Source organism: Cynocephalus volans, chromosome 10, assembly GCF_027409185.1.
Source record: "Cynocephalus volans isolate mCynVol1 chromosome 10, mCynVol1.pri, whole genome shotgun sequence".
In the NCBI taxonomy this organism is placed as follows: Eukaryota; Metazoa; Chordata; class Mammalia; order Dermoptera; family Cynocephalidae; genus Cynocephalus; species Cynocephalus volans.
This window is the reverse complement of record NC_084469.1, coordinates 45,739,968-45,765,532: the sequence shown is the minus strand read 5'-3', so window position 1 is coordinate 45,765,532 and position 25,565 is coordinate 45,739,968. Positions and strand designations below refer to the sequence as shown.

The 25,565-nt window shown below is 45.0% G+C and overlaps 1 protein-coding gene across 1 annotated transcript in view; it reads right to left on the bottom strand.

The window, feature by feature from the left end:
* Window positions 1-25,565, bottom strand: part of SPECC1 (sperm antigen with calponin homology and coiled-coil domains 1) — a 186,322-nt gene that overhangs the window by 9,930 nt on the left and 150,827 nt on the right. Inside the window, exons 13-14 of the mRNA XM_063110531.1 lie at window positions 13,131-13,247; window positions 5,477-5,536 (exon numbers count right to left, since the gene is read on the bottom strand). Coding sequence (XP_062966601.1) covers window positions 5,477-5,536; window positions 13,131-13,247 — 177 coding nt within the window. The remainder of the gene's footprint in view (window positions 1-5,476; window positions 5,537-13,130; window positions 13,248-25,565) is intronic.

The window sequence follows — 25,565 nt, the reverse complement described above, 5'->3', positions numbered from 1 at the left end:
TTGTCTGACTCCCAGAAGCCCCGTGGCCCCCCGGGCTCATGACGTGCTGTGACAGTTGCCACGCGTGGCGTTCAGAATCCTTGGCATCCTTCAGCTGGTGAGGAGGAGGAAGCCACTGCTGCACATGAAGCTGACTCTGAACTTCAGGGCTAACTCCAAGTAACTGTAGATACAGAGGCTAAGAGGCCTTTGTAATTTGTATGTCAACTCTGATACTAGGAAATGATTCTCTTGTGGTTTGGTGTGGATAACCAGGGAATGGATTAGCATGGGATAAATACCTGATTCATGGGATGCTAAAGACAAAACAAGTAAAATGGAAGAAAAAAAGGCTCCAGCCAGGATGAAAATAAACTTGGTTTGGAAAATATTGGCTAAGAATTTCCTCAGTATCTTGGTGTTGACGAACATAATTAATGTTAGGAATCTACCATAGTTTTACATTTAATTCATTTAATTGTACATATCCACTAACAGCAATCTACTACCTGGCACTGTTCTAAGCACTTCTAACTTAATTATAAAAAAGATACTTGTATACCCATGTTCATAGCAGAACTATTCACAATAGCTTAATGTGGAAGCAATTCAAGTTTCCAAAAAATAGATGAATGGACAGCAAAATGTGGTATATACACACGGGATACTATTCAGCCTTAACAAGGAAATAAATTCTGACACATGCTACAACATGGAGGAACCTCAAGGACACTATGCCAAGTGAAAGAAGCCAGTCACAAAAAGACAGACACTGTGTGATGCCACTTCTGTAAGGTACCTGGAATAAGCAAATTCATACACAGAGCAAGCAGACTGGTGGTTGCCAGGGGCTGGAGAGGGGAAATGGGGAGTTAATATTTAATGGACAGAGTCTCAGTCCTGCAAGATTAAAAAAGCTCTGGACACGTATGGAGGTGATGTCTGCAGCAACAACATGAATGTACTGTACTTAATGCCACTGAACTGTGGACCTAAAAATGGTTAAGACGGTAAATTATATCTTATGTATATTTTACCACAATAAAAAACAGCTGGAAAAAAAAAAAGGATAAGCCTCTTGCCTTGGGATCTCACGGTCTTGCAGAGCTGGGGGGTGGCGGACATATGCCATATAATCAGATAAATTACAATATAATAGGGCATGTGCTATACTGAATAAATTTTGCATTAAGAGCCCAGAGGGTGGACATGCCACCACGGATGCAGGGTCACGGAGCGATGAGGAGCACGGCTCTTGCGCCAGCCTGCCTGGCTCTGGCTCTGGCTCTGGCCTTAGCTGCTCCCAGCCTGTTCCTCAGCGTCTGGCCTGTAAAGCACATCAACCTCAGCAGACTTCTGTGGGGGCCAATGAATCAATACATGGAAAACTCCCAGAATGGTGCTAGGAAATGTGGAAAAAAAAGTTTTTCTGTAATTAAGCTTGAATCAACTATTTAAGTATACTTTATCACATTTATGCCGCAGACTAGGCTATGCTGTGCCTAAGGAATCACTCTGCTACCCTCGTGCAAGCCTGGGCTGTGAGGGCCTCCCAGCATGGGGGCTAAGGAGCTGAGCCTGTGTGCACGGCCACTGTCCTTCTGGCTGCATTGACTTCCTTGGGGAGCAACAGCACTCACAGACCAAAAGACCAGCATGGCAGCGGCCCCGTACCAGGATACAGACACAGCAGCCCCAGAAGACACACATTCTGGCTGTTTCTACAGTAATGACAACAATGCCATTACTTGTTCTTTCTGTGAGGAGCTATTCCCACTCACGACGTGGAGGGCTAAAGCTCTGTCATGACCGTGACTGAGGAGGAATGCTGTCTAAAATTTGAGCAACACTGTAGAATTTTACTTTTTAAAGATCTTATCCTTGCTGATAAGCTACCTATATTTACTTAAATATATAAATATAAGTGAAGTTTTTTTCCTGAATAATCCAACCGTGAAACTTGATTGAAGTTTTAGGATTATTACTGACATCACTTCTGATTGTATGTAGTTTAAAAGTGTCATGCATAATTCAATATATTATTTTTCACATCCAAGGGAAAGGAAATCAGTATGTTGAAGAGATATCTGCACCCCCAAGTGTATTGCAGCACTATTCACCAAAGCTAAGATATGAAATAGCAAAGATATGAAAACTTAAGTGTCCACCAACATGGCCGGATAAAGAAAATGTGGTATATACAGTGCAATACTACTCAGCCATAAAAAGAATGAAATACCGTCATTTGCAAAAACATGGATGATCCTGGAGGACATCATTTTAAGTGAAATTAGGGCAGATGCAGAAAGATAAAAACACCACATGTTCTCACTCATATGTGGAAGCTAAAATAGTTGATCTCATAGAAGTAGAGAGTAGAACAGTGGTTATGAAAGGCAAGGGGAAGGGGGCACACGGAGAGTTTGGTTAAAAGATTTTGTATCCTAGGTAGGAGAAATAAATTCTAGTGTTCTAAAGCACTGCAGGGTGACTATAGTTAACAATGATTTACTGCATATTTTCAAACAGCTAGGAGAGGATGCATACAATACAAAGAAACAATGAATGTTTTAGGTGACAAATATGCTAACTATCCTGATTTGATCACTACACATTGTATGTATCAAAATACCACTCTGCAACTCATAAAAGTGTACAATTAGTATGTGTCAATTAAAAGTAATAATTAAAAGTTAAAAATACATTATTTTTCAATCCACATCAAGATACTGAAAAGCAAATTTAAGAATGTAGGAAATTTCTATTTTGTTGATGGCATAAACTGGTGAAATTGCTCACAGACATCCCTCCACACTTTTGAGGTGAGTTACCATGTCTGTCAGCAGCTCCTCACAGACGTACAAATGAAATTGTTGGCTCTGACAATTAGGTCAACAGGATGATCTCATTTGCTTCCCGGCTCACTAATTTCTACAGTACATTAAGATGAAAATTAAGGAAAAATATTGAATCAAAAAAGAAGAAAATATGAACCACAAAACTATGAAGAAAAATGTATTCTGTGTGTGATAATCTTCTAACACGTTCTTACTGCGTCTTTGATCCTCAGTAAACTCTCTGTTGGACTTGTGAGTCGCCTCATTGTTTCCAGAGGGAGTGTAAATCAGATTTCTGCCACTCCACCCTGGTCAGACTCGTAAGTCCCTCACTCCTTTCAAATTCTCTGGACTTGCATATGCATGACAGGGATGTTTGTTTCGTACAGGTTTCGTGGCATTTGGGCTTACTGTTTGCATGTGTACCTATATTTTAAAGTATGAATTCAACTTCTTTAATGGCTAAGGTTCTATTTCTTTTTGAGTAAGTTTTGAAGAAATATTTACATTTAATATGTGAAGAAATAGTGCTATTTCTCTAGAAAACTGTTCTGTTTCAAATTTATGTGGGTATAACACTGTTCACAGCACTAAGACTTCCATGATGGCTGTCCTCTCCCTTTTTCATTTTGCAGATTCTGTGTCCTCTGAGGGTTATGGAATTGTATCTCACTGTTACTCCAACTTAGATTTTCCTCAACATCTTTTTAAATGTTTATTGACCATCATTTGTGATCCTCTTCTGTGAATTGTCTATTCTAGTCTTTGGTAATTTTCTACTGGGTTGTTTTTTTACTACCAGTTAGCAGGAACTTTCTGTAGATTATGTCTTGTCTTTGCTTTTTCTGCAGTTTCACTACGATGTGTCTTGCCTTTCACCATTCTGGAAAAATTTCAGGTACCATATCTTCAAATATTGTCTCTATTCCACTCCTTCTATCCCTTTCTTCTGAAATTCCCACTGGACATGGGACATGGGCATCGTCTGATTTATCTTCCACATCTCTTAAGCTCTGCCACACACACTATTAGCTGGTTAACCCAACAGTCATTCCCAACCTCTTCCTTGCAGGTTTCCCACAAAAGAGGCTGAAAAATGTTATACCCTCAAACGCCTTGCAGCTGGGGTGACCTTGAAACAGAGCACTGCCAGTGAGCCGCAGGAACCCTAAAAATCCTTTTGCTTTCCTTATCAAAGAGGAAAGGTGTGAGGCACTTGCCCTATCACTTCCCCTTCCGCCTGACTTGCAGGCGGAGCGATGGCTGGAGCTTGGCAGTCTCGATCAACCACAGAGGAACAAGTGCGGGACAAAAACCAACAGATTCAAGATAGAGACGAGACACTCTGGGATCCTTAATTACAACACTAAGAGGTGAACCAATCCTAAAACTACTTCTGAACTTCTCATTAAAAAATAATTAACATCTTTATGGTTTAAGCAATTGTTAGTTGGGTTTTCTATTTCTAGAAGCTGAACATATACTAACTAGTAAAACACCTCTATTATATTCTGTATTTTGTAATGTCTCTGTTTTAGGTTCTGGGTAATTTCATTATATTTGTTTTCCAGTTCAGTAGTTCCCTCTTCTGCTGTCTCTAATGAGTTTGGCAACCCATCTCATGTTTTTAATTCCAAATTTTCATTTCTAGAAGTTTTATGTGAATCTTTTTCTGAATCTCTTTTTTGATAGTATCATAGTCCTTCCTTATGGTTTCTATTCCTTCTTTTATCTCTTTAATATGTTTAAATGTCGTCTTTTTGTAGTCTCTTTCTTACTTATTATCCCAAGTTCTGGTACATAATCCTCTTGTTTGTTGTATCTGCTGAATAGCTCAAAACAAATCATTTTCCTGAATGTCTTGTAATTTTGGTTTCTGAGCATATTTTCAGTAGCCATGTACTACCAGCCCAGAAGCTTCCTGCACCAGAGATAGAATAAGCTAAGGGCTTCATGTAGCACAAATATCATAAATTTGGACTCTAAGCCTCATCTGGCCTTGTTTTCTTTTTTTACAAGGGATATTCTTTTTTTTTTGGTCCACAAGAAATCCAAGGTGGAGACAAGCTTCCTTTTCACCTCCCTGGACTGGCAAGCGAAGTTTTAAAATTTCCGCTTCCACTAAGAAGAGCAGCATTTTGTGAGCCTTAGTCTTACACAGGGTTCTCAGTACTAATGCTCTGTTGATGGGAGGCACTTGCTTGGGTCTAGTCTCTTGCTCCTGTGTCGGCAGCTGTAGCCACTGGGCCTACACCCAGCAGGCATCCCCTCCACCACCCTGGGGTTGCCACAGTCTCAGCTCATGCCTACAGCTCCAATTTTCATTTCTTTTAAAATTTCTGGCATCTGGTTATTTCCCAATCTTTCTTGAGAGCTCAGCTATGTATTGACATTTTTAAAACCTACATTTTATTCAGATTTCTAGATGATTTGAACAAGAGGGCTTTAATGATAATTCAGTCCACTGTGTTTCTTAATTGAAAAAACTCTAAATCATATATGATCAGTCCAACTGGATAACTTTATATCAGGGATCATGAGTGACAGATCTGCAGCAAATGGATTTCAATGTTCTATAGGAATTATTTAGTAGATGGCATAATGATCACTCTCCTATAATTAGAATAAAGTATCACAAAGATACAAAATAGGACACTTACCAGGCTGGGTCTGATGCCTACGCTTTCAGCTGCTTCAAATGCCAGTAAGAGATTCCTTTTCTAGGTTAAAAAGACAAAGAGACTAGAATCATCAACCAAAAATACATAGCTTTTTCTAGGAAAGAACACCAGCTGACACTCCCATATAGATTATCCACTATTATAAAACAATATTAAGTCAAATATGCAAACAATGGCCTAAATATAAAGAAAAAAGATTAGCAGGTTACAGTTGCCACTAAAAATTACTGATTGACACCTCACTATCAAAGATAAATATTTTTGATATTTTTTTACTTTGCCAAGATTTATGACATACACATTCTATTATGTAATAAAGGTGTTTGATCATGGTTCTATATCAAAAAATTATCAAAGTAATCTGTGCGCACAGTTAAATATAATCAAATGAAAACTGCTCCTGCCCGCAGTCCTGGTCCCCAGGAGAACCATGTTTTAATTTCCCTCTTGTTTTTCCGGTGATCACCTCCGTATCTCTGTACTATGCTTACACGACTGTTTCGTGCTTTCTAAAACGGAGGCCGTATCTTCTGGATTCCTCCCAGGACAAATGAGGCCTAGGCACCAAGTGCCTCTCTCCTCCCTTTACTGTCGTCACACGGCTGATTTGTTCCCTTATTAGTTGTGGAAATATTTTTGACCTTAAATAACATCCTTAAACTACTTCTTATCCCATCCCTTGCAAACAGCACTTCCTGTATGACAAGAGGTAAGTGCCCCTTGTCTTTCCTCCACCTTGTCAGGTTTTACTCAAGCTGCTAAAACAGCTGCTTGCTCTCCTGGCACAGCTTGAGTCTTCCGTGCATGGGGACGGCTGTGGAGCCGAGGACAGTGAGTGGTGCTCACACACGCGGCTCCACAAAGAATTGTTCCAAAAGGATTTTCCTCTTCTGTACTCTATCAATTGCTCACAATCACACCACATTTTAACTTGCTCCGAGCCGCACCCTGCCTTTCCTCCAAGGTTTATTTCTTCCTATAGTTTCTGCTTGTTTTGGATTCCTCTGACTGGGAGGGTAAGCGCAGGCTTCTCCTCATCTGGCTTCTAGCTTATTCCAGGATTACCCCCTGCAGCCCACGGACTTTCTGTTCCGGCTTGGACGGCCTGTCTCAGCAGTGGCCTGTGACTTCCTTGTGCAGCTTCTCACTTCCCCCTTATCTTCCCTCACTCACACTCCTCACCATGTCTCCATTCTGTCACATCTCCAGCTACCGAGCCCTCCGCATATCAAGTTTTGGGTTATGCTCCTGTCTCACTAAAGCAAACTCTTAGGAGGATGTGGGGTAGACACACTTTCTGGAGGCATTTGTATATGAAAACTTCTCTTTTCTACATCGTACTTGGTTAAGTTTGGCTGGATAGAGAATTCTAGATTGAAAACAATTTTCCCTTAGAATGTTCACAGCACCGCTCCACGAACCTTCAGCCCTGCTCTACAGTTTCTTTATGAGGCTCTTGGCTGTTTTCTGACGTTTGCTCATCCAGATGAACTTGAGAATTGTTTGTTTGGTCATGCCTCTCCACTCTCCACAATTCATTCCAAAGCCATTAGGATTATATGAGGATACTTCAAAACGGTTGTGGAAAAACAGAATCAAAAGGTAATACGAACCTTTCCATAAACCTTTTCGAGTGCCCTCATATTAAAATGTAATTGAATTGCTACACGAAGTATAACCGAGAGACAAATGTTTCTCTACATATTCATGTTTTATGCAAGTAGATTTCCACACTTTTATACATTTAAACTTCATATTCGTTTTCCCCCATAGCTTTCTCCCTCTGCCCTTGCCCGGACAGCTGGAGCCTGAAGACCAAAGTGTTTGCTCTCACACTGAAGCCAACTCTCTGCTCTAGGAACCAGGTCGGAGAAAAGCAGAAAGCCACGGCAGGGCACATTTTCTTCCAGTCTGTCGTTGAGGCCTTGGAAAGCTGCTGATCTGTGATGACCAAGCCTAAGCCACCAGCCCTCTTCCTCCAAATTAAGGGAAACTAGAGAGGATGCACTGGAAACCTCAAACTCGTTTCATAACACAACGGGGCTCTGCCGAGAGGGGAGCCGGCTGTGCGCTGGTTCCCGGCCTCCTTCAATTCAGCCCTGACTAGCGGCAGCAACCTCCTATTTTTGGTATTAACGAGGACTTTGTCCTTATTTTAAAGTCCTTAGGGTTAGTTTTGGGGAGCAAGGGGGTTTGTAAGACAGTTTTTAGGCTACCATTATTCCAAAAGTTAAGACACAAACATTTTTATGGCTTTTGATACGTAATACCAAATTACTTTCTAAAATGTTACACCAATTTTTGGTTGAGCAATAGTGTACAGTGCCCATATTCCTGAACCTTATCTGCAGGGAATATTATGATTTCCAAATGTCTCTGCCAAATGTGTCAGGCTAAAAACAGTATTTTGTTGCTTTAATTTCTATTCTTCGATTACTAGTAAGGTCTAAGGAGAAGGTATTTCTTTTTTTTTTTTTTTTTTTTTTGTGACCGGCACTCAGCCAGTGAGTGCACTGGTCATTCCTATATAGGATCCGAACCCGCGGCGGGAGCGTTGCCGCGCTCCCAGCGCCGCACTCTCCCGAGTGCGCCACGGGCTCGGCCCATAAGGAGAAGGTATTTCTAAACCAAAGATTTTATACAGAATTCCCCCAAGACCCTCTGATTTGATTCTAATGAAATCACTCATGTTTTCTAAGCAGGCAGTGAACAAGGGAGAAACAGTCCACGCCAAAAATTGTCTCAAAATGCTGTGAAGCAGCGAACAGTAGAACATGGAACATTATGAAAACAGGTGGTTTATGGTTCACAAAAATGATTTTTATTTATTGTGGCAGCAGCAGGACATTAGTGACCATGTGTCATCATCTTAATACTCTTTCACTTGAACACCATCATGGCCATTGTGGGAGGCCAGAGGGAGGTGGCAGCCACTGACGCGGGCAGAGGAGAGCCTGCCGCGACACCCACACAGGTGGGTTGGGGTGGGGACCGCCACCGCTTCAGTCTCTGCCCTGGCGGGGAAGCAGGTGGCAGGTTGGGACCTTCCAGCTCCAGGACAGTCTAAGTGGAACTCTGTCCCTCTCCTGGCTAGCAGGGTATCTCAGCTGAAACTGATGGGAGAAAGGACGCCAATTCCAGAACTTCTCCTCACATCTGTATTTCATTTCAAACACTGACATAAACACACTCCATTCTATCACCTGAATCTGTCAGGGCTAGTGGAAGAGGTTCACAAGCTGACAGATGAACACTCTCCTTTTATTAAAAAAAAAAAAATGCCAAAACCACACCTGTGACTGTTTATCTCTTTAATGTCATAGATGACATCTTTGTTAATTTTTATCAGAAATTCCCCATTTAATACTGATGTCAGCATTGTTGGTTTAATTACTTTTATCCAGGTGGGATCAGCTCATGATTTCTGAACTTTCTAGGCTATCAATAGCTATACCATACAATTTTTAGATTTTGATTTTAATAGATTTTGACAAACATGAAAGGCCTCTCTTGGTGCCCGTTTTGATGTACGTGTATACCAGAAACAAAAACAAAAAACCAGAAAAACCCCAACAAGGAGGCTTACCAAAAACAGGGCTCCAGGCTGGGGCTGGGCGCGATGCCCCCCTCACCCCAGCAAGGTCTAAGGTGCACGTTTCATTCAAATTAGTTTGTTCTCTTTGAAACCTGACTTCAAATAAGCCTCTCAGGAAAACCTCCCCTGCTTCATCCCTCTGTCTCCCAGCAGGACTACCCCGTATTGAGTTCACATGTGTGCTCAGTTTTATATTGTGCTGATTTGCCAGAGTTGACACGGGGTTTTGAAAACCCTCATCCACAATGCCCTCCTCCATTCTCACAGCTTTAAACACCATCTACACCTGCCCTGTTCAGTACAGTAGCCACTCATGACATGTGGCCATTCAAATTACAATTATAACAGACCTGGCCTCTCCCATCAAACAGAACAGAAGCACCCCCAGGACATGCTCGTCACGTGCTGAGTAGTCACGGAAGGTTGCCGCAGACACTGTCAGCCCATCCGAGTGCAGCCTGGATGGGAGCATTTAGGAAACAGGAAGCCAGATGCTCCTTCGGGGAGTGGTGGGTGGCGGCAACTAGCCAACAGTCCTGGGCTCTAGGACACAAACCTGGCTCACGCTGACAGGGCAGCTATGAAGCCACGGGAATCTTAAAGTGAAAAACTCCAGCTACAGTATCTGGAGCCGACCCCTTAACCTTGTCACCAACCCACAGTCGTCCACAATCTGACTCATGAGCTCCCCGATGACAGTACGACAGACCCAGGAGAAAATTCAACCCTGTGTGTAGGGGCTCCTGTCCTAAAAGGGCAGAAACAATACACTGTGATGTCGGCCTGGCCCGGTGCACGTCTCTGGGTCTGTGGAGGCCGGGCAGCTGGCGCAGTGACTGTGTGGATCACAGGGACCCAGAGCCAGACAAAGAGGTTTATCTCATCAGGAAGCAACGCTCACAATTCAGAGCGTGAAAGCAAACACTTTTAGGCCCATTATTTCCCAAAGCTGACATAAGGACAGAGAAGCTGGGGCTTTCAGGGTTCAGAGTGCGTGGGTGCAAGTGCTCAGACCTGCACTTACCAGGGTCTCATTCAGCAGGGTCTGATTATTTTGAATTGTTTTATGCCCACTATTTACTCAATTATCTTCCTAACACCATGTGGGAAAGGCAGAGAGTGAAAAATCAAGAGGGTGGTGAGGGAAGGGCCATTTAGGTCACCGCCAGATGCCAGCTTTGCCTGTGAGGCTGAGATGGACGGCCGTGCTGTAGGACACTGTCTGTCCCGGCTGTTCTACCTCCAGCTGCTCCTTCCGGGGCCCCTTTGTGTGGCATCCTCCTCTGTGGGGCATCCTCCTCTGCCTGGACAGTGAACACTGAAGTCTTCAGGTCTGTTCCTCGGTCCTCTTCTTGCTACATGTACCTTAGGACGTAGGGCCTAGGTGACCTCCTCCCTTCTCACGGCTTTGAACACCATCTACACCTGCCCTGTCCAATACGGTAGCCACTCATGGTATGTGGCTATTCGAATTACAATTAATTAAAAATTCAGTTCGATACCTGCACAAGCCACACTCCACGTGCTCAATGAAGCCCAGGTGGTTGGTGGCTACCATACTGGACAGCACAGACACAGAGCATCTCCATCATCTCAGAAAGTTCCACCAGACAGTGCTGATCTATCTACAGATGACTCCCAGATCTATATTTCCAACCCTGATCTCCCATCTGAACTTCAGATTTGTTATTCAACTGCCTGCCTGACATTGCCAACTGCATATTTCAGACATCTCAGACTTAACATGATTCGAAACACCTTTTTTTCCTAAAATGTTTAATACGCCTATCCAGCCTGCTTCACAGGTTACCAAAAAAAAAGGAAAAAACAAAAAAACAAAAACAAACAAAAAAAACCCCCACCAAAAACACCCCAAATAAAAGTGCTTTAAAATTCAAATGCATTCTGTGATGGTCAATTTTATGTGTCAGCTTGGCTGTGCACAATACTCATGTATCTAGCCAAATACTATTCTGGATGTTTCTATGAAGGTATTTTAAAGATAAGATTAACATTTAAATCAGCGGACCTCGGGTAAGGCAGATGACCTGCTGTAATATGGGCGGGCCTGATGCAATCACCTGAAGGTCTCAGAAAAAGACTGACCTTCCCAAGAAGATGGAGCTCGGCCAGCAGACGGCCTTAAACTGCAGCATCGCCTCCTCCCTGAGGCTGTCGCCTGCCAGCTCCCCCTGCAGGTTTTGGACTTGCCAACTTCCATAGTCATGGAGCCAACTCCTTGAAATAAATCTCCCCACCCCCATATATACTCATTGGTTCTGCTCCTCTTGAGAGCCTAACAGTGTAAAAACTTAAGTCGCTTTGTTCAGTTATTATCATGTCCATAACCATTCTTTGGACTTTATTTAAATCCTGATGTGAGATAACTGAAACAGAACTTTTAACCTTCCCCATCACAAAAGAATGGTCCTGTCACACTAGACACTGGGAGTCATCTTTGACTCCTTCCTCTCCTCCCGTACAACAAATCCAGGACCAAGTGTGGCTGATTCTTTATCTAAGACTATTTCCAGCCTTTCTACGTCTTTCCGTCTGCATTGGTGAAGCCAAGAAAACAGCCCTCACACTGATGGCTGCGGCAGCCTCCTAACTGCGAGTTCCTCCTTCACTCTTGTTCCTCTTCCAATTCATCTTTTCACATAACAGCCAGAGCGATCTTTTAAACACACAATTCATGTCTCTCCATTGTTGGAATTCTCCAATGGCTTCCCACTACCCACCATCCTTGGAGCAAAATGTGGACTTCTCACCAGAGCTGTCGGGGAAGCTCTGGGGCTGGTCCCCTCTGCCTGCAAGCCTGGCATCATCACCGGCCTGTCCTCCCCTACCCACAGCAATCCAGCCAGGGGCCTCCCCCCACGTCCCTGACAGAGCAGGTGCACCCTGCCCGTGGCTCCCCCGCACTTCACGCTGCTGCCACCTCTGCCTGCTTCTCAGCCGTCCGCTTGAGTATCACCTGCTCAGAAAGACTGTCTCAGCCTTCTGATCTAAATGAGATCCCTGTTACACTCTCGCGGGCACCGTGTCTCTCTTCGCTCTTTCACAATTTATACTTATCTATTTATAACTGCACTTGTTATGAGCCTGCTCACTTGCTCACTGTCTGCCTCACAAAGGTGCAGATCATGTCTGCATTGTTCACTGTTGTCTTTATTACTGTGCAGGACGCTTGGCAAGAAACGCTCACTGAATGACTGAGTGCAGGGCCCAGCACAGCATTTTCCAAATGTGGAATATAATTTTGTGGGATGTTCTAGGTCAGGGGTTGGCAAACCACTGACTGTGGGCCAAATCTGGCCCATAGCTTGTTTTTTGCAAATAAAGTTTTACTGGAATGCAGCCATGCCCGCAACTTATACATTGTGGATGGCTGGTTAGCCTGATGGCAGAGCTGAGCAGTTGTGACAGAGACCAACTGACCCGCCGTCTGGCTCTTAACAGGAAAAGTTTGCCAACCCTTGTTATAGATAATTATAGCTAAAAAAAAAAAAAAGGTTGTATGGATCTATGTTGGATTAAATGAAGTCACATAGATCTCTTTAACCTAGGACTTCTTGAAGTCTTTAATGTGTTAATGTGCACTGTGATTTCTAAAAATGTGATTTAGTGTACAGTTTCCCAAGCTTATTTGAGCAGCAACTTCTTTTCATTTGTGTTTGCTGGTTCTTTGGAATAGACTTTGAAAAATACCAGCCAAGGCCTAGAAACCACGAAAGTGAGATTCCATTTATCTCTGGAAAGTGGGTGATGGGAACTTCTCAGTAGCTACAGTAAACCGGTTTTCACAGCATTCTTCTGGGTACAAGGTGCATATATTGAGAAGGGAAACTCAGAAGTCATTGCTGAGGATGGGATTCCATGGCGTAGACACTGCCACTGGTTATCCGTGCCTGGTGTCAATATCCCAACTTCTACTGCAGGTCTATAAACCCCGCCCCCATTGGGATGTATTGATATAATTAGGAATTCCCCTTACATCTTCTCGATGACAACTGGGGTGATGGGCGGGTCACTTACTTTCTCCTGACCATTCAGCTCCTGGTAGGGGATGTGGGCAGGCAGGTAGGTGTGCAGCAGGGCACAGAAGGCCAAGCCATCGCTCCAGCTGCTGCTGAAATTGGTGATGTCGATATTCTGCAGGAGAGAAAAGGAGCACTAATCACCAAATTGCGCAATGTCACAGAGTACGAGGGAGGTTGTGTCAAGGCGGGTCCATCTTTGGGTTTTCAGTAATGCGACCTAAGAACAAACTACCTAAATTTTCTGGGAGTACATTTAATGTTGGCACCAGGAATGGCCTGGTATTGCCCAAATCCATTCATAGAATAGCACAGAAAAAAGGTTTTAATATTCAAAACAGTAGAGAATTTTTGTCTGTCCCCTGAAGTCATTAAAAGCTCTGAGACATCTTGTTCTCAAATTAACATACTGATTAGCATTGTATATCCCAGTATTTCCCAGACTTACTTGGCCAAGGAAGAATAACCAGCACCATCATGTATAAATAACCCTAATTAGCAGCGAGTAACCCGAGATGCAGACCCACACTCTGGCCTCACTAGTGGCTGCTCCTGCCACCATGCTGCTGTCCCACAACTGCTTGAGGAGAGAGCAGCTCCTTCTCCAGGAAAGGCGGGCCAGGAGCTGCTGGGCACACAGTGATGAGGAAACCGAAACCCGGGTGAAAAGACTCCTAGGCAGGTCCCCTGGGCTGGCTGGTAGCTCCAATGCTTCTCCACCTGTTAGGTCCTCAGACCTGTCACTCACCTGCTGACCCTAACAGGTTTTCGTCCCTGGATTCACAAAGTGTGTTCCCAATGAAACACGGGCTCCACAGCCACAACCACAAGTGTTGAGGTTGTTTTCCACGGTGGCTACTTAAAGTCCTGGAGGGGGCCCGGTTAGGGCTCGACTGAGTTTGGGGTGACTAGAGGAAAAGGGCAAGTGGAGGGCTCCTTCCTGCCATCTCCCCACAGCCGCTGGGCCTTGGGAGGTGGCAGAGGCCCCTCCTCCTCTGAAGCCCCTGTCCTGGGAAACAGGAGCCAGCAGAGCCAGCCAAGATGAGCAGGTGGCAGGTCACTGGCCCCTCTGATGGAGTGGATGCCGACCACCCCCGCTCCCTCACTCTGCCCGGGCCAGTGCAGCACCAGCACAGCTCAGCTCTGACTGTCCTGGGCAGGTCTGCTGGGAGCATCTGCCAGAAACAGCATGCAGCTTACGGGAGGAGGGGGAAGAAGAAACCACTGGAAGCCAAACTGGAGCAGGAGGCGGCAATTCTATGGAATTCTTCTCAGAGTGTACATAAAGAAGTTTTGCAGAATACACGTAGGTGGAAATGTGCAATAAAATATGGTATGTTTCCTGTGAAGTTTCCTTAGGGTTTTTAAGCAAATGGCCTACAATTTCCTTTGAGTTTTTACTCTAGATTTTTCAAGTGTTAGTGTTAGCTAGCCTGGCCCTTGGTGATGAGGTTGGTCAAATGTCTCATTTTATGGGTAAAGAAACTAAGGCCGGAAGAAGTCACACATGTGGTTTCCATCAAAGCTCTCCTTGCTTCTGGCCGGAGTCCAGGATAGACCCTGGAGTGTCCCCTGTGCATTGGCTTTTGGGAAGACGGCATGTGCCCAAGTCTGCTTTGCTACTGCATTTACCCAGGGAAGAACACCCAGCTGAAGGCAACGCATCATCCTAATAATGCCTCTTCACTCTGGTCTGCGCAGCTCAGGCACAACCGACTTTCACCATCTGCTAAGCGTCAGTGCTACGTGGAGGTCTGAGAACACCCTTGTTAGAAGAGCCCCATCTCAGTTCCCAGGCTGTGTAATAGCTGGGACTAGTGGTAAGCTGATCACATGGATTTGGGCTTCAAAAAGCCTCTTTGGGCTCAATGGCTACCTGAGGAGGCCTGGATATTGCTCTAGAAAAGGAAAACGCTTTCATTTTATATTTTCTGAAGAGTTTATGTGTCAAAAAAGCAGAGGAAAGAAATGGGCAGGGGTTGTGACCTACCAGTTCACTCAAAGTGTCAAGCATTCAATCCAGATGTTGTGGACGTGAAACCCTGGGGAATGGAGAAGGCCAGGGCAGCCTTTGGACATGCGAAGAGTGTTACAGCACTTACCAGCATCCACTTCCCTTCCTTCCTTTCTTTGCCACGCACAGGATGCCTAAGACCCCACCTCCAAACCCATGTTTCATGGGGCCTGTGACTTAGAGGAAGGAAAGCCAGACTTTATCCCCAGAAGCCACTTGTCTATGTCCACTGCTTAAAAGGCCCCCAGAGGTGTCCGTGAAGCAGGGGTAAGCCCGGCACCGCGCCTGGAAGAATTCTCTCTGAAAAGCAACGTCCAGGCATACGATGATGTTGTTTCCAAGAAAGGCCACATTTTAAATCGAAAGCTTAATGCTCAGAGATCAAGAGGAAGCTCCCTTAGGCATAAAGCTCCAACAGTGGCGGGTGTCATGGCAGTCACGTTTGCTGAACGCCTGTGCAGTGCCTGTTACTGTGCTTGTTCTTATTCAATTCTCAGAACCCCCCTACACGGCAAGTAGCGTCATGACCATTTTACAGACAAGAAAGCCGGAGCAAAAAGAAATACCGCTAGTCCCAAGTCAGGATCAGAACCCTAGTTCTGCATGATTCGAGAGCACATGTCCTGTTTGCTACTTGTGGATGACACTGCCACCAGGGAAGGACGACGCAAGGGCCTCAGGTGGGGCGAGCCAAGCACGGTTGCAACACCCCTGGTGGGGCTGAAAGCAGACCCTTTCTGTGGCCAGGCCAACCACCAAGAGCAGGCCCCGGGGGAGCAGTGCCACTCTCTATGCACTGATGAATGTCATCGTGCCCAGGAACTTGTGCGTCCAAATGGGTCAGATACTCCCTCTCTCTCTTCCCAAATTTACTTTACACCTAAAGCTTTTAATATTTGCTAGATCTTTCTTTTCCCCATCCACAAGAACATTTTATGCACATTTATATCTTGTGCCATGTATGATGCATAACGTCATTTTTGTTCATCTGCACAATCTTCAAGGCATTTTGAGTGGCAAATGGATCCAGAAGCAGGACGATGTCATGCATCTCACAAAACCGAGAGTGCCCGGCATGCTGTAACTGAATGTCATTTAGGAACAGCTCTTAATCTATAACTATACAGGAGTAACAGGCTGAGACTACAATCTGGTGGGATCAAAGCCGTGCGTGAGAAGTCACACAGAATGACATAACTCAGGAGAGCTGGGGGTCCGGATGCTTCGGCGCAGGGAGGTGGGCGCATTCTAACGCAGACTCTGGCACTTCAGCAGGAAGACCGCACAGAAACCACACAAGAAAAAGGAAGGGGTGTTTTACCCTATTAAAAAGGAATTATTATGGACATTTCAAATCTAGTCAGGTAATCAAATCCAACATCTGGGCCAGGAAATGCTTCTCTTATGTGTAAACTTTGTTCTGCTTTTATCGCTCCCGACAGTGGCAGAGATGGAGAAAAATCAGCTAGGATTTGCAATATTAGACTCATTCCAAGGACACTATGCTACCAAGTAAAAACTTTACCCGTTTAACTTCTGAGCTGAGCAACCCCAGTTCTGGTTTCCTGGATGCCATCTGATGTGGTCTCTATTTCCACTTGAGCAACAAGAGTGTCAACGACTCCCAACGCAAAACAGCTGGCTGAAAATTAAAACGTCTGCATTTATGATGGTCAAATAAGACGATGACTATGAACCCGCTGAGCACTGCACGCACCTCGGCGGTTGCTTCTGCTGCGGTCATTGCAAAAGTGGTTTCGTCAGTGCCCACAGATGAGGAGCCAGCTGACGTGGTGTGGGACAATGTGACGATGCAGTGAGCTTACGCCTCATCAGATCTCTCCCTCACTTCATTTTGGAAAGGCCACATCACTTCAATTACAGCTCCCTCCATGGACCCATCCAGGGATTGCAGTTGGCTGAGCGGTGTGCTGGGCTCTCAGCAGCAGAGCCAAGGGGGCCAGGCAGGCCAGAGAGGGTAGCAGGGTGGCCTCACTGAGCAGGGCGGAGGGCAGTCTTAAAGTAGCCTGGGCTGCCTTGGGGCAAGCACAGTCCTGCAGCCTGGGCTGTGGAGGACAGTTCACCACAGGCCACAGCAATGGCACCACACTGCCGTCCACTCAGCTCTGGGCAGCTGGTTTCCTGGACTAGAAGAGCACCCAGCTCCAGGGGCAGCCAAGAGCCAGGCAGGGTGTGTGGGGCCCAGCTGAGTGTGCAGAGGCCCAGTCCATGGCAGTGACCAGAGAGGTCAAGGGAATCATGGCAGAAAGGGACTCACGTGGACTGGACCGACGTGCTGGTCACAGACAGAAAGAAGACGTCTGCTAGGCATGCGTGGCTGGGCCAAGCGAGGGCACCCCAGGAGTCCAGGTCCTACTCCTAGGTGGGGATGAAAAGCCTTATTTTTGGCTAAGGCTTTAGAGCAGGAGGCGGGGACCTTTCAGAGCCAGGAGGCGACAGCCCTCAGTGCTCACAGACCCAGCCACTAAGAATAAAAACAAAACCACTCCAGGGACATCTGTGTGATGTGATCCTCGTCCCAAGTATCATTCGTCTGAGTCTCAGGAGTTCATCAAAAGAACAACTTTAGAGGAAAATGAGAAATGGTCGACCAAGCGATCCATGGGATAGACCTTCAAGTATTTTTCATGGTACTTGTTCCTGAATAAAACTGACTAGGAGGATGAAGAAGACTCGGGTACTGGCGACTCTGTGCTTCTGGGCTCCAGGGCCACAGGCACACGTGCTAGTGAGAACCCACAGAGCCCTGCACCTGCGTGTTATGTCTCAGTGAAAGAGAAAGAAAGTGGGGGACAGACCCTGGTCAGCTCAAGAGACTGGAGAGTGGCTGTTCACTGTGATACTAACATCTGGAATTTACGCACGAGACTTGCTGGGTGGAAAAGCAGAGCAATGACAAAAAGAAACTTACTGGTGATCAGCCCCATGGAGAAGGCAGTAACTTGTTGCAGGTCATCTTGAAACTTCTCTAGGATATAAATATCTCAGAGATATTTCTGAGTGGTAAATGGGACTTTTTAATGGAACAAAGCCTAGATATATATAAATATAATCTGAGAAATATATATACATATAAGGTAACATTCCAAGCATCTTCAAAATAGGTTAAGTTCCTATGGGCACTTAGAAGAAAATTTTGTAACATGTAGAAGTTTGTCCCCCTCAGTGCAGCAAAATGAATACACTGACTCATACATGAGAAGCTACACCCTCACTCTCGTGAGTATCCAAGACTATCCTCTTGGAATGGTTGAGGTCGTAGTTAAAGTTCCAGAAGGGAAAATGTAGCGGCAGTGCCCCTAACACATGGATGAAAGCAGAGCACACCCAATGATTTGCTTCTGGAAGACTTATTTCATTTGCCTTTTGTTGCCTGGAGACAGCAACATTTGTGAAAAGGCTTGGTCGCAGAGCACGCACTGGAGCGTGTCCTGCGCTGAATCCTGCAGGGGATGCGCTGGATTCTGTGCTGTGTGACCTCATTCCCACCACTTCATCCTCTCTGAGGATCTCCTGGCTCCTCCACTAGATTTCTGTGAATTGAGCAACGCCATGTGAGCTGAGTGCAAATGTTTGAAAAGACTTAAAAAGAAAAAAAGCAACCTTCTGGGAAGAAGGCAGGAGACTGATCAGAAAATATGTCATGTCCATTTCTGCAGGAGCTGGCTGTCTCAGGTGAGGTGGCCTGAACACCCTCCCTTCCCAGATCTCTGGGCTTTTCTTGATAGGTCTTTATTGTCACAGCTTTGAAATTAGACTGAGTTTTTTATTTTCAGGAAACAGGAACAACTTATAGATCACAGAGGATAAAAGAGGCTCCTTCCTCACTAAGGAGCAGCATGCATAGTAAGAGCCAAGGAGGACAAACTTACATGAAGGTTTGCTGAGAGAGAACATACGGCATCTGCACTAGTGGCCCGTGGGAGGCATGTGGCCTGCATCCCTGCCCTGGGCAGATGCACACGCCCGTCTGTTTCTACCTTCTCTGTTCCAGTCCCAGGCTCTGGCAAACCTCAACTGACTGTGTCCTGTACGTGGACAGCACAGCCCCTGCCATGGACCCGTGGAGCGCTGCACACAGACCCCCGGGCTCCTGCACAGCTTCCTCCTTTCCAACGCCCCCTCCCACAGAAGAGGCTGCTCCAGAGGCTTGCCCAGACCACTGCCTCCTCCTCAGCCAGGGCTGCCATGCTCAGCTCCAACACCAGTTCTCTCCCTACCACACGAAACTGCTCCCAGGCAGAAAGCTGGCCATCAGGGCACCCCCTCACGAGCTGCCGTTCCCCCGTGGATTAGTTCTATGCTGCTTGTTGCTGAGAGATAAGTTCTGGATGGATAAATTAATTTATTATTTTAAAAATTTTAACATTTACTTGTACACATTTGTGGGGTGCAGTGTATTGTTCCAATACATGTGTACACTGCACAACAACTCACTTAGGGCAGACAGCACGGGTTTGCACCTGTTAGACCCCCCTCTTCTCCTGCCTCTGTAACCATTATTCTACTCTCTACTTCTTTTTTTTAGATTCCACATAAGTGACAGGATACGGTATTTGTCTTTCTGTGCTGGATGGATAAATTTAAAAACCAAAATCACGACATTGTTAGAATAAAATATAGAAGAATAGGTTTAAAATCTTGGGTAAAGAAAGGCACAAAATGTGAAAAGCATTAAAAAAGGATTGAGAAATATGACTATACCAAATTGACAAAAAATTAAAAACTATATATATATATATAGCAAATGACTAATATTTGGAATAGATTCCTATGATCAATAAGAAAGAGATAAATAACAAGTAAAAATTGGCAGAGAGATGAACTAGTTGCACACGGAAGAGGAAAAACAAATGGCCTTAAACATACGAAAATATGCTCAGGCTCAACAGAAAATAAAAATAGCAAAATACTTTCACTGATCAAATGGCAAAGATTTTAAAAAGACTGCTAATTCATGAAGTTAATGAAGATGTGAGGAAATGGGTATTCTTGTACTGGCTGACAGAATATAAAATGGCACAGGCCCTTAAAAAGGCAACTGAAAGCATTATTTTTTAATGAAATGTGATCTGACGCAGTAATATCACACCCAGATATCTACTCCAGAGGAGACTGTTGTGACACACCCATGGGACGTTCCTGCAGCATTGTGATTCAGAATGGGGAACTGGAAATGTCTGATCATCTATCACTTAGGCTGAGTACACATTTTTTTGGAAAAATTTTATAAAAAACAACCTATAATTCAGTTTTCTAATTTGCGGACTTCCTATGGAGCTCACGGGAAAACTGAGGTTCTGATTTTTGATGGGTTGGCTATAAGGCGATTACTTCTAGATACTTGATGTTTTCACTATTTGATAAATGTCAACCTAGAGGGTTGGTCCTATACTTTTCTAGATTTTTACTGACTTGGCCGAAGAAATCTGGGAAGGATAGAGAAAAGCACATGGATAGATTCAGGATCCAAAAAGATTTCACAGGTAAGAAATAGGAACCAAATTAAATGAGAAGACATTTGACTTCAATTCTTCCTCAAATTTTTGTGTTTTGCAATTCTTCTACAACAACCACGGATTACTTTTACAATGAGGAAAAAAATACACATTATTAAATATATTAATGACATCATATATAGAAAAAATAGGTCAAAGTAGATTCCAACCAAACTCATGAATGAATAAGGGTCCTAGTAACTAAGTGTATGGGTTCTGTGTCAAACAGAGGTGGAGAAATGCCTGCTCTTTTTTTTTTCTTTCAAAAATTGTGAGGAAGACGAAGTAAAGACTTGGTTATAGATAAGGGAAAGAAGACGCAATTAAGAAATCACTAGAAAGACAGGCTAGAGGCCTTAATTACTTTCCCTTATGTGACAGATTACCTTACAGGTGGGGTCCAAGTCTCCTCTCCTTGAATTTGGGCTGGGCTTAATAACTTGCTTGAATGTAGAGGAAGTGACCTTTGGGACTTCCAAGGCCAGGTCATAAGTGGCCCTGAAGTTTCTACCCTGGACTCTTGGAACACTCTCCCTGGGACCCCTGAGGCTCCTGAGGTACGTGGCAATCCACGCTGGCCATGTACGGAGACACTGTGTGCGGGGACACTGGCCAGCCCCCGCCTGCTCCAGACTGCAGCCATTTGAGGCCCACGCATCAGGCAGCAGAGCCCAAACTGCGGATCTGAGAACACAGCAAACACGGTTGTTACTCTAATCCACTAAGTTTTGGGGTGGTTTGTTGGACACCCATAGATAACCCAAACATCTCACTTTACTTCCTTTCCCTCTGCGGCAGAGGGGAGAATCGCATCTCTCTGACAGAGGAAACCAACCTTTCATCCCTCGAACAAATAATTCTGGGTTTCCTTGGAATTCCTTTCCACTTCTGATCCTATTCATAGTCTTGCTCTAATTATTCATTTCTCTACTTAAGATTTATATGCCTCATTATCTCCCAAATCAAGTCTGACAATTTCTACACAAAAGGTATTTAAACATGTGGACCTACTCAATCTAGTCATTAACACGTCATTAATACCCTTAAACATGAGCCACGGGAACTGCATTTGTGGCTGTTTCCATGTCAGTGCTACCCCTTCTGGGGTGCCCGGGTGGCAGAGCGATTTACGAGGTGGGGGCTGCTGCTTTCCAGCGTGTCTCCACTCAGGCAGGCAAACCCACCTCATTACTCTTCTTTCTTGAAACTTTCCTTGCAGTTCTTACCTGTTTATTCTTCTGGGTGGATTTTTAATTATTTTAAGTTCAAGAATAAAGAAGTTCTGTTGGGACTGGAGTTGAAATTGTATTAAATTTAGAGATTAATTTGGAATAGCTTACTGTTTTTCTAATTCCTCTTGCCCTTTGTTGAAGAAATGGAGGGGCTGAGGCCTGGAAGAGTGGGTCAGAGGGCCGTGGTCGGCTGGCCTAGGAAGGACAGCCCCTTGCCTGACGTGGGGAGGCCCATAGGCATGAGCTACAGGGGATCGCGAAGAAGGGCTCTGCCTGTGGACCAGAGCTTTCTAGTGACAGAGGGCTGCTCCGTCTCTGGAGAGGTTCAGGCAGATACTGTGCAGCTCTCCCTAGAGACAGAATCGGGAGGATGTCCACACATCCTCCCTGGAGACAGAACTGGGAGGATGTCACAGCTGTGGGTGGGGTCCTGTCTTTCTCGCTTCCTCCTTTTTCACTTGAACACTCAGGAGTCCCCATCCATGACGTTTCCTGACGTTCCCTGGTCCCTGGCATCCTGACACTTGTCCAGCTCCACTGTAGGAGCTGGGCCCTGCCGCCCCACACCCCCGGCCCGTCTGGTTGGGTCCACACCCCTCTGGCAGCAGCTAGAGCAGTTCCCATGCCATTGGCTTCGCAGGAGAACACTGATTCTTCTACAGCGTCCTCTGAGCAGGTCTTCTCTGTGTCCCTCAGCTTGGGTCCCAAATGATTCTCTGCCATCTTCTAGCCCCAGCCCAGGACCATGCTCCAGGCATCTGTAGAAACACTTTTTTCAAATACTCTTCTCTTTTCCTCTACCGCCTTTCTGTTGAGTTTAATACCTCCTTTTCATTAATTTCATTCTACTTTGCTTACTCTTTCTAAAAACAAAGTCACGGTTATTTGCAACTCTGATGGTTCCATGCACCCTAGAATGACCTGGTCACTGACTTTCTGGCTCAGTAATCCATTAGAACCCCTAAACCCCTTCCTTCTCCTAGCTGAGAGCTCATCTATGTCCACCAGCTCCCCAGGGAGATGTTAAAGAAACTTTCTTAAGAACATCTATAAATGCACTAATGTTTCAAGTCACCAGGCTGACACTGAGTCCAGCCCATGGCTCTTATATCTATAATTATAGTTTGCTAGCCCTGACCTGTTAGGCGCAGAGGGACACGCAAACCTAAGGCAGCACGGCCCGGGCCTGTACAGCTTACCCCGCATAGTGGAGCAGGCAGGGGGACCTGAAGGGCATGATGTGGCCTGGGGCTCAAAGGATGAGCAAGTCGCTGATAGAATTCTTCATGCAACCTGTGGGACAAAAGTCCGGGTTCTGGGTTCTTTCTTTCTCTCACTGAGCTGATAATCAGATTGAAAGAAGCACTGGCCAGCCAAACTGGAAATTACTCTAAAGAGGAAAAAACCAACCCAAATTGTGATCAGCCCCTCCTTCCTCTGTCACTGAAGCAGCTGTGTGACTGTGACTTCAGGAGAATGACTCAACTTTTCTGGCCTTCAGTTTCTTTGCCTCTCAAATGAAGTGGCTGGACTACATTAGTGGTTTTGAAATGTTTGTTATGGAAGCTGTTCCTCTAACGTTTCTGCAGAAGCTTTTTTTAAAGTAGGGTTTGAAAACCACAAGATTCAATGATCTTCCTGTTTGCATCTTTCCATTCTATCTCGCATTGTGCAATACAGTAGCCACTAGGCACATGTGGCTATTTGAATTAAAGTTAAATAAAATAAGAAATTCAGCTTCTCAGGCACATTAGCCACCTTTTAAGTGCTCAACAGCCACATGTGGCCTGTGACTGTCAGAGCGTACAGTGCAGCCCTGCACTTACACAAACATGTATATAGATTTCCCCTCTTTTTATGCAAATGGTAGCATCTTCTTCGTCCTAATCAAGCTAAACAGAGGGAGGTCCTTTGCGTGTCCACTACGCGTGCAGAAAAGTTGCAGGGCAGAGAGTAAGAGACTGGATTCTGAAGTGAGACAGAAAGAGTTCCATGCCAGCTCTCTGTTCCTTACTAGTTGCATGACTCTGAGCAACTACCTAGTCCTTTTATGCCTTAGTTTCTGTATCCCTGCAGGACTGCAGTCAGGATTGAATGCACAGATTAGAACAACGTTTGTTTTATGGTGAGCATGCGGCAGATCCAGCTCTACTTTTCCTCACCATCACCTGCTTCACTCTTCCCTGATGGCACACACAGGCCCATCGTGTGGATGGACAGGCTGTCCACTTAGGTTGTTTCTGGTCTTTTGTTATTACAAACACTGCTGCAGTAATTATCCTTACGTGCACATCTCTGCACATATCTGGAATAAGTTTTGGTGGATCCCACCAAATCGCCCTCAAAGTGGCCCTGCCACCTTGTCCTCCACTCCCCTCGCCCCCCGACAACACATGAGTGGCTGCTTGCCTACACGATATCGTATGTGACCTTTGACAATTGGCTTCTTTCTCTTAGCACAGTGTCCTCAAGGCTCACACATGCGGCAGCGCGGTCGTCCATCCTGCTAGTGCACCCACCTGCCCGCCTTCTCTCCACACCCTCTCCCACCCCATCCTGGATCAGGTGTGGTCTTCCTTGTGGATAAACTCACAGCAGGGATGCTTCAGACTCCCAGAGCTACAGCTCTGGCTGGAGCCCACCACTGCTTTAAAAACCCTTAATGACTCTACCCCACTGAACAAGACCCATGTTCTTAGCCATGGTGGAGATACGAAAGTCATAAGATGGTCCACGAAGTCTCAGAAAACAACATGATTTTGTTCATACTATGATGCTCTAGAACTAAAAAAAAAAATATTTTTAGCTATAGAAAAAAAATTTTTAAAAAGGAAATGGTACTTCTATATTTTTTGATGTGCTTACTAAGAAAATATGTAGTAATTAAAGAATTTTTTCTAAGGAATTTTGTTCCAAGACTAAGTTTAATTTATACTTAAAATAACCCTTAACCTAATGTTAAGCTCCCACCCTCAGAAAGACTGAATTCAGCCTCTGAAATCATAAACTTCCTGTGGCTAGACTACTTCTTTTTCCCAAATGAACATTTCATAAGTAAGAGAATGGAAAAAAAAAATGCTCAGTGCAGATTCACTTGGGACTGCTATAATCTAAATACACTTCCGTGCTGTCCTGGGAGATAGAGGCGGCAGCAGACACCAATGCCTCCTTTTCTTAATGATGACAAGATAATAGCTCTTGGTGTTTGATGGTGTCATACTGCAACCAGCTGCTGGCATCCTTGATCTACAGAGGCCCTCAGCTCAGGACAAATGGCCCTGGGGAGGACAGAGGTTAACAGTACTTTAAATCAACCTCAGTCCCTAGGAGGAGGAAACAGCCTTATGACATTTCATTTAGAAAATCCTGTCTTTACATCCTGCAGCTGGCATGACAGCTAGCATTTCTACATATATGAAAAACACATGTATATTGGCAATGTTTTCATGCAGATGTCTCCTGCAAATGATGCTAGAAAGTCAGAGACTAAGCTAACTATGGTAAGAGCTGTTAACTGGAGTCCATATATTCTCTAAAAGCCCACCTTATTTAGTCCCCTCATTTTCTCCTGCATTCTGTAAGAATTTGGCAGGCCAGAGGGGGTAGGACGTGGGCCCTCAGCTGAGTTTGCAGTCACAGGCCATGTTCTCCAAGGGGGGATGTGGTCT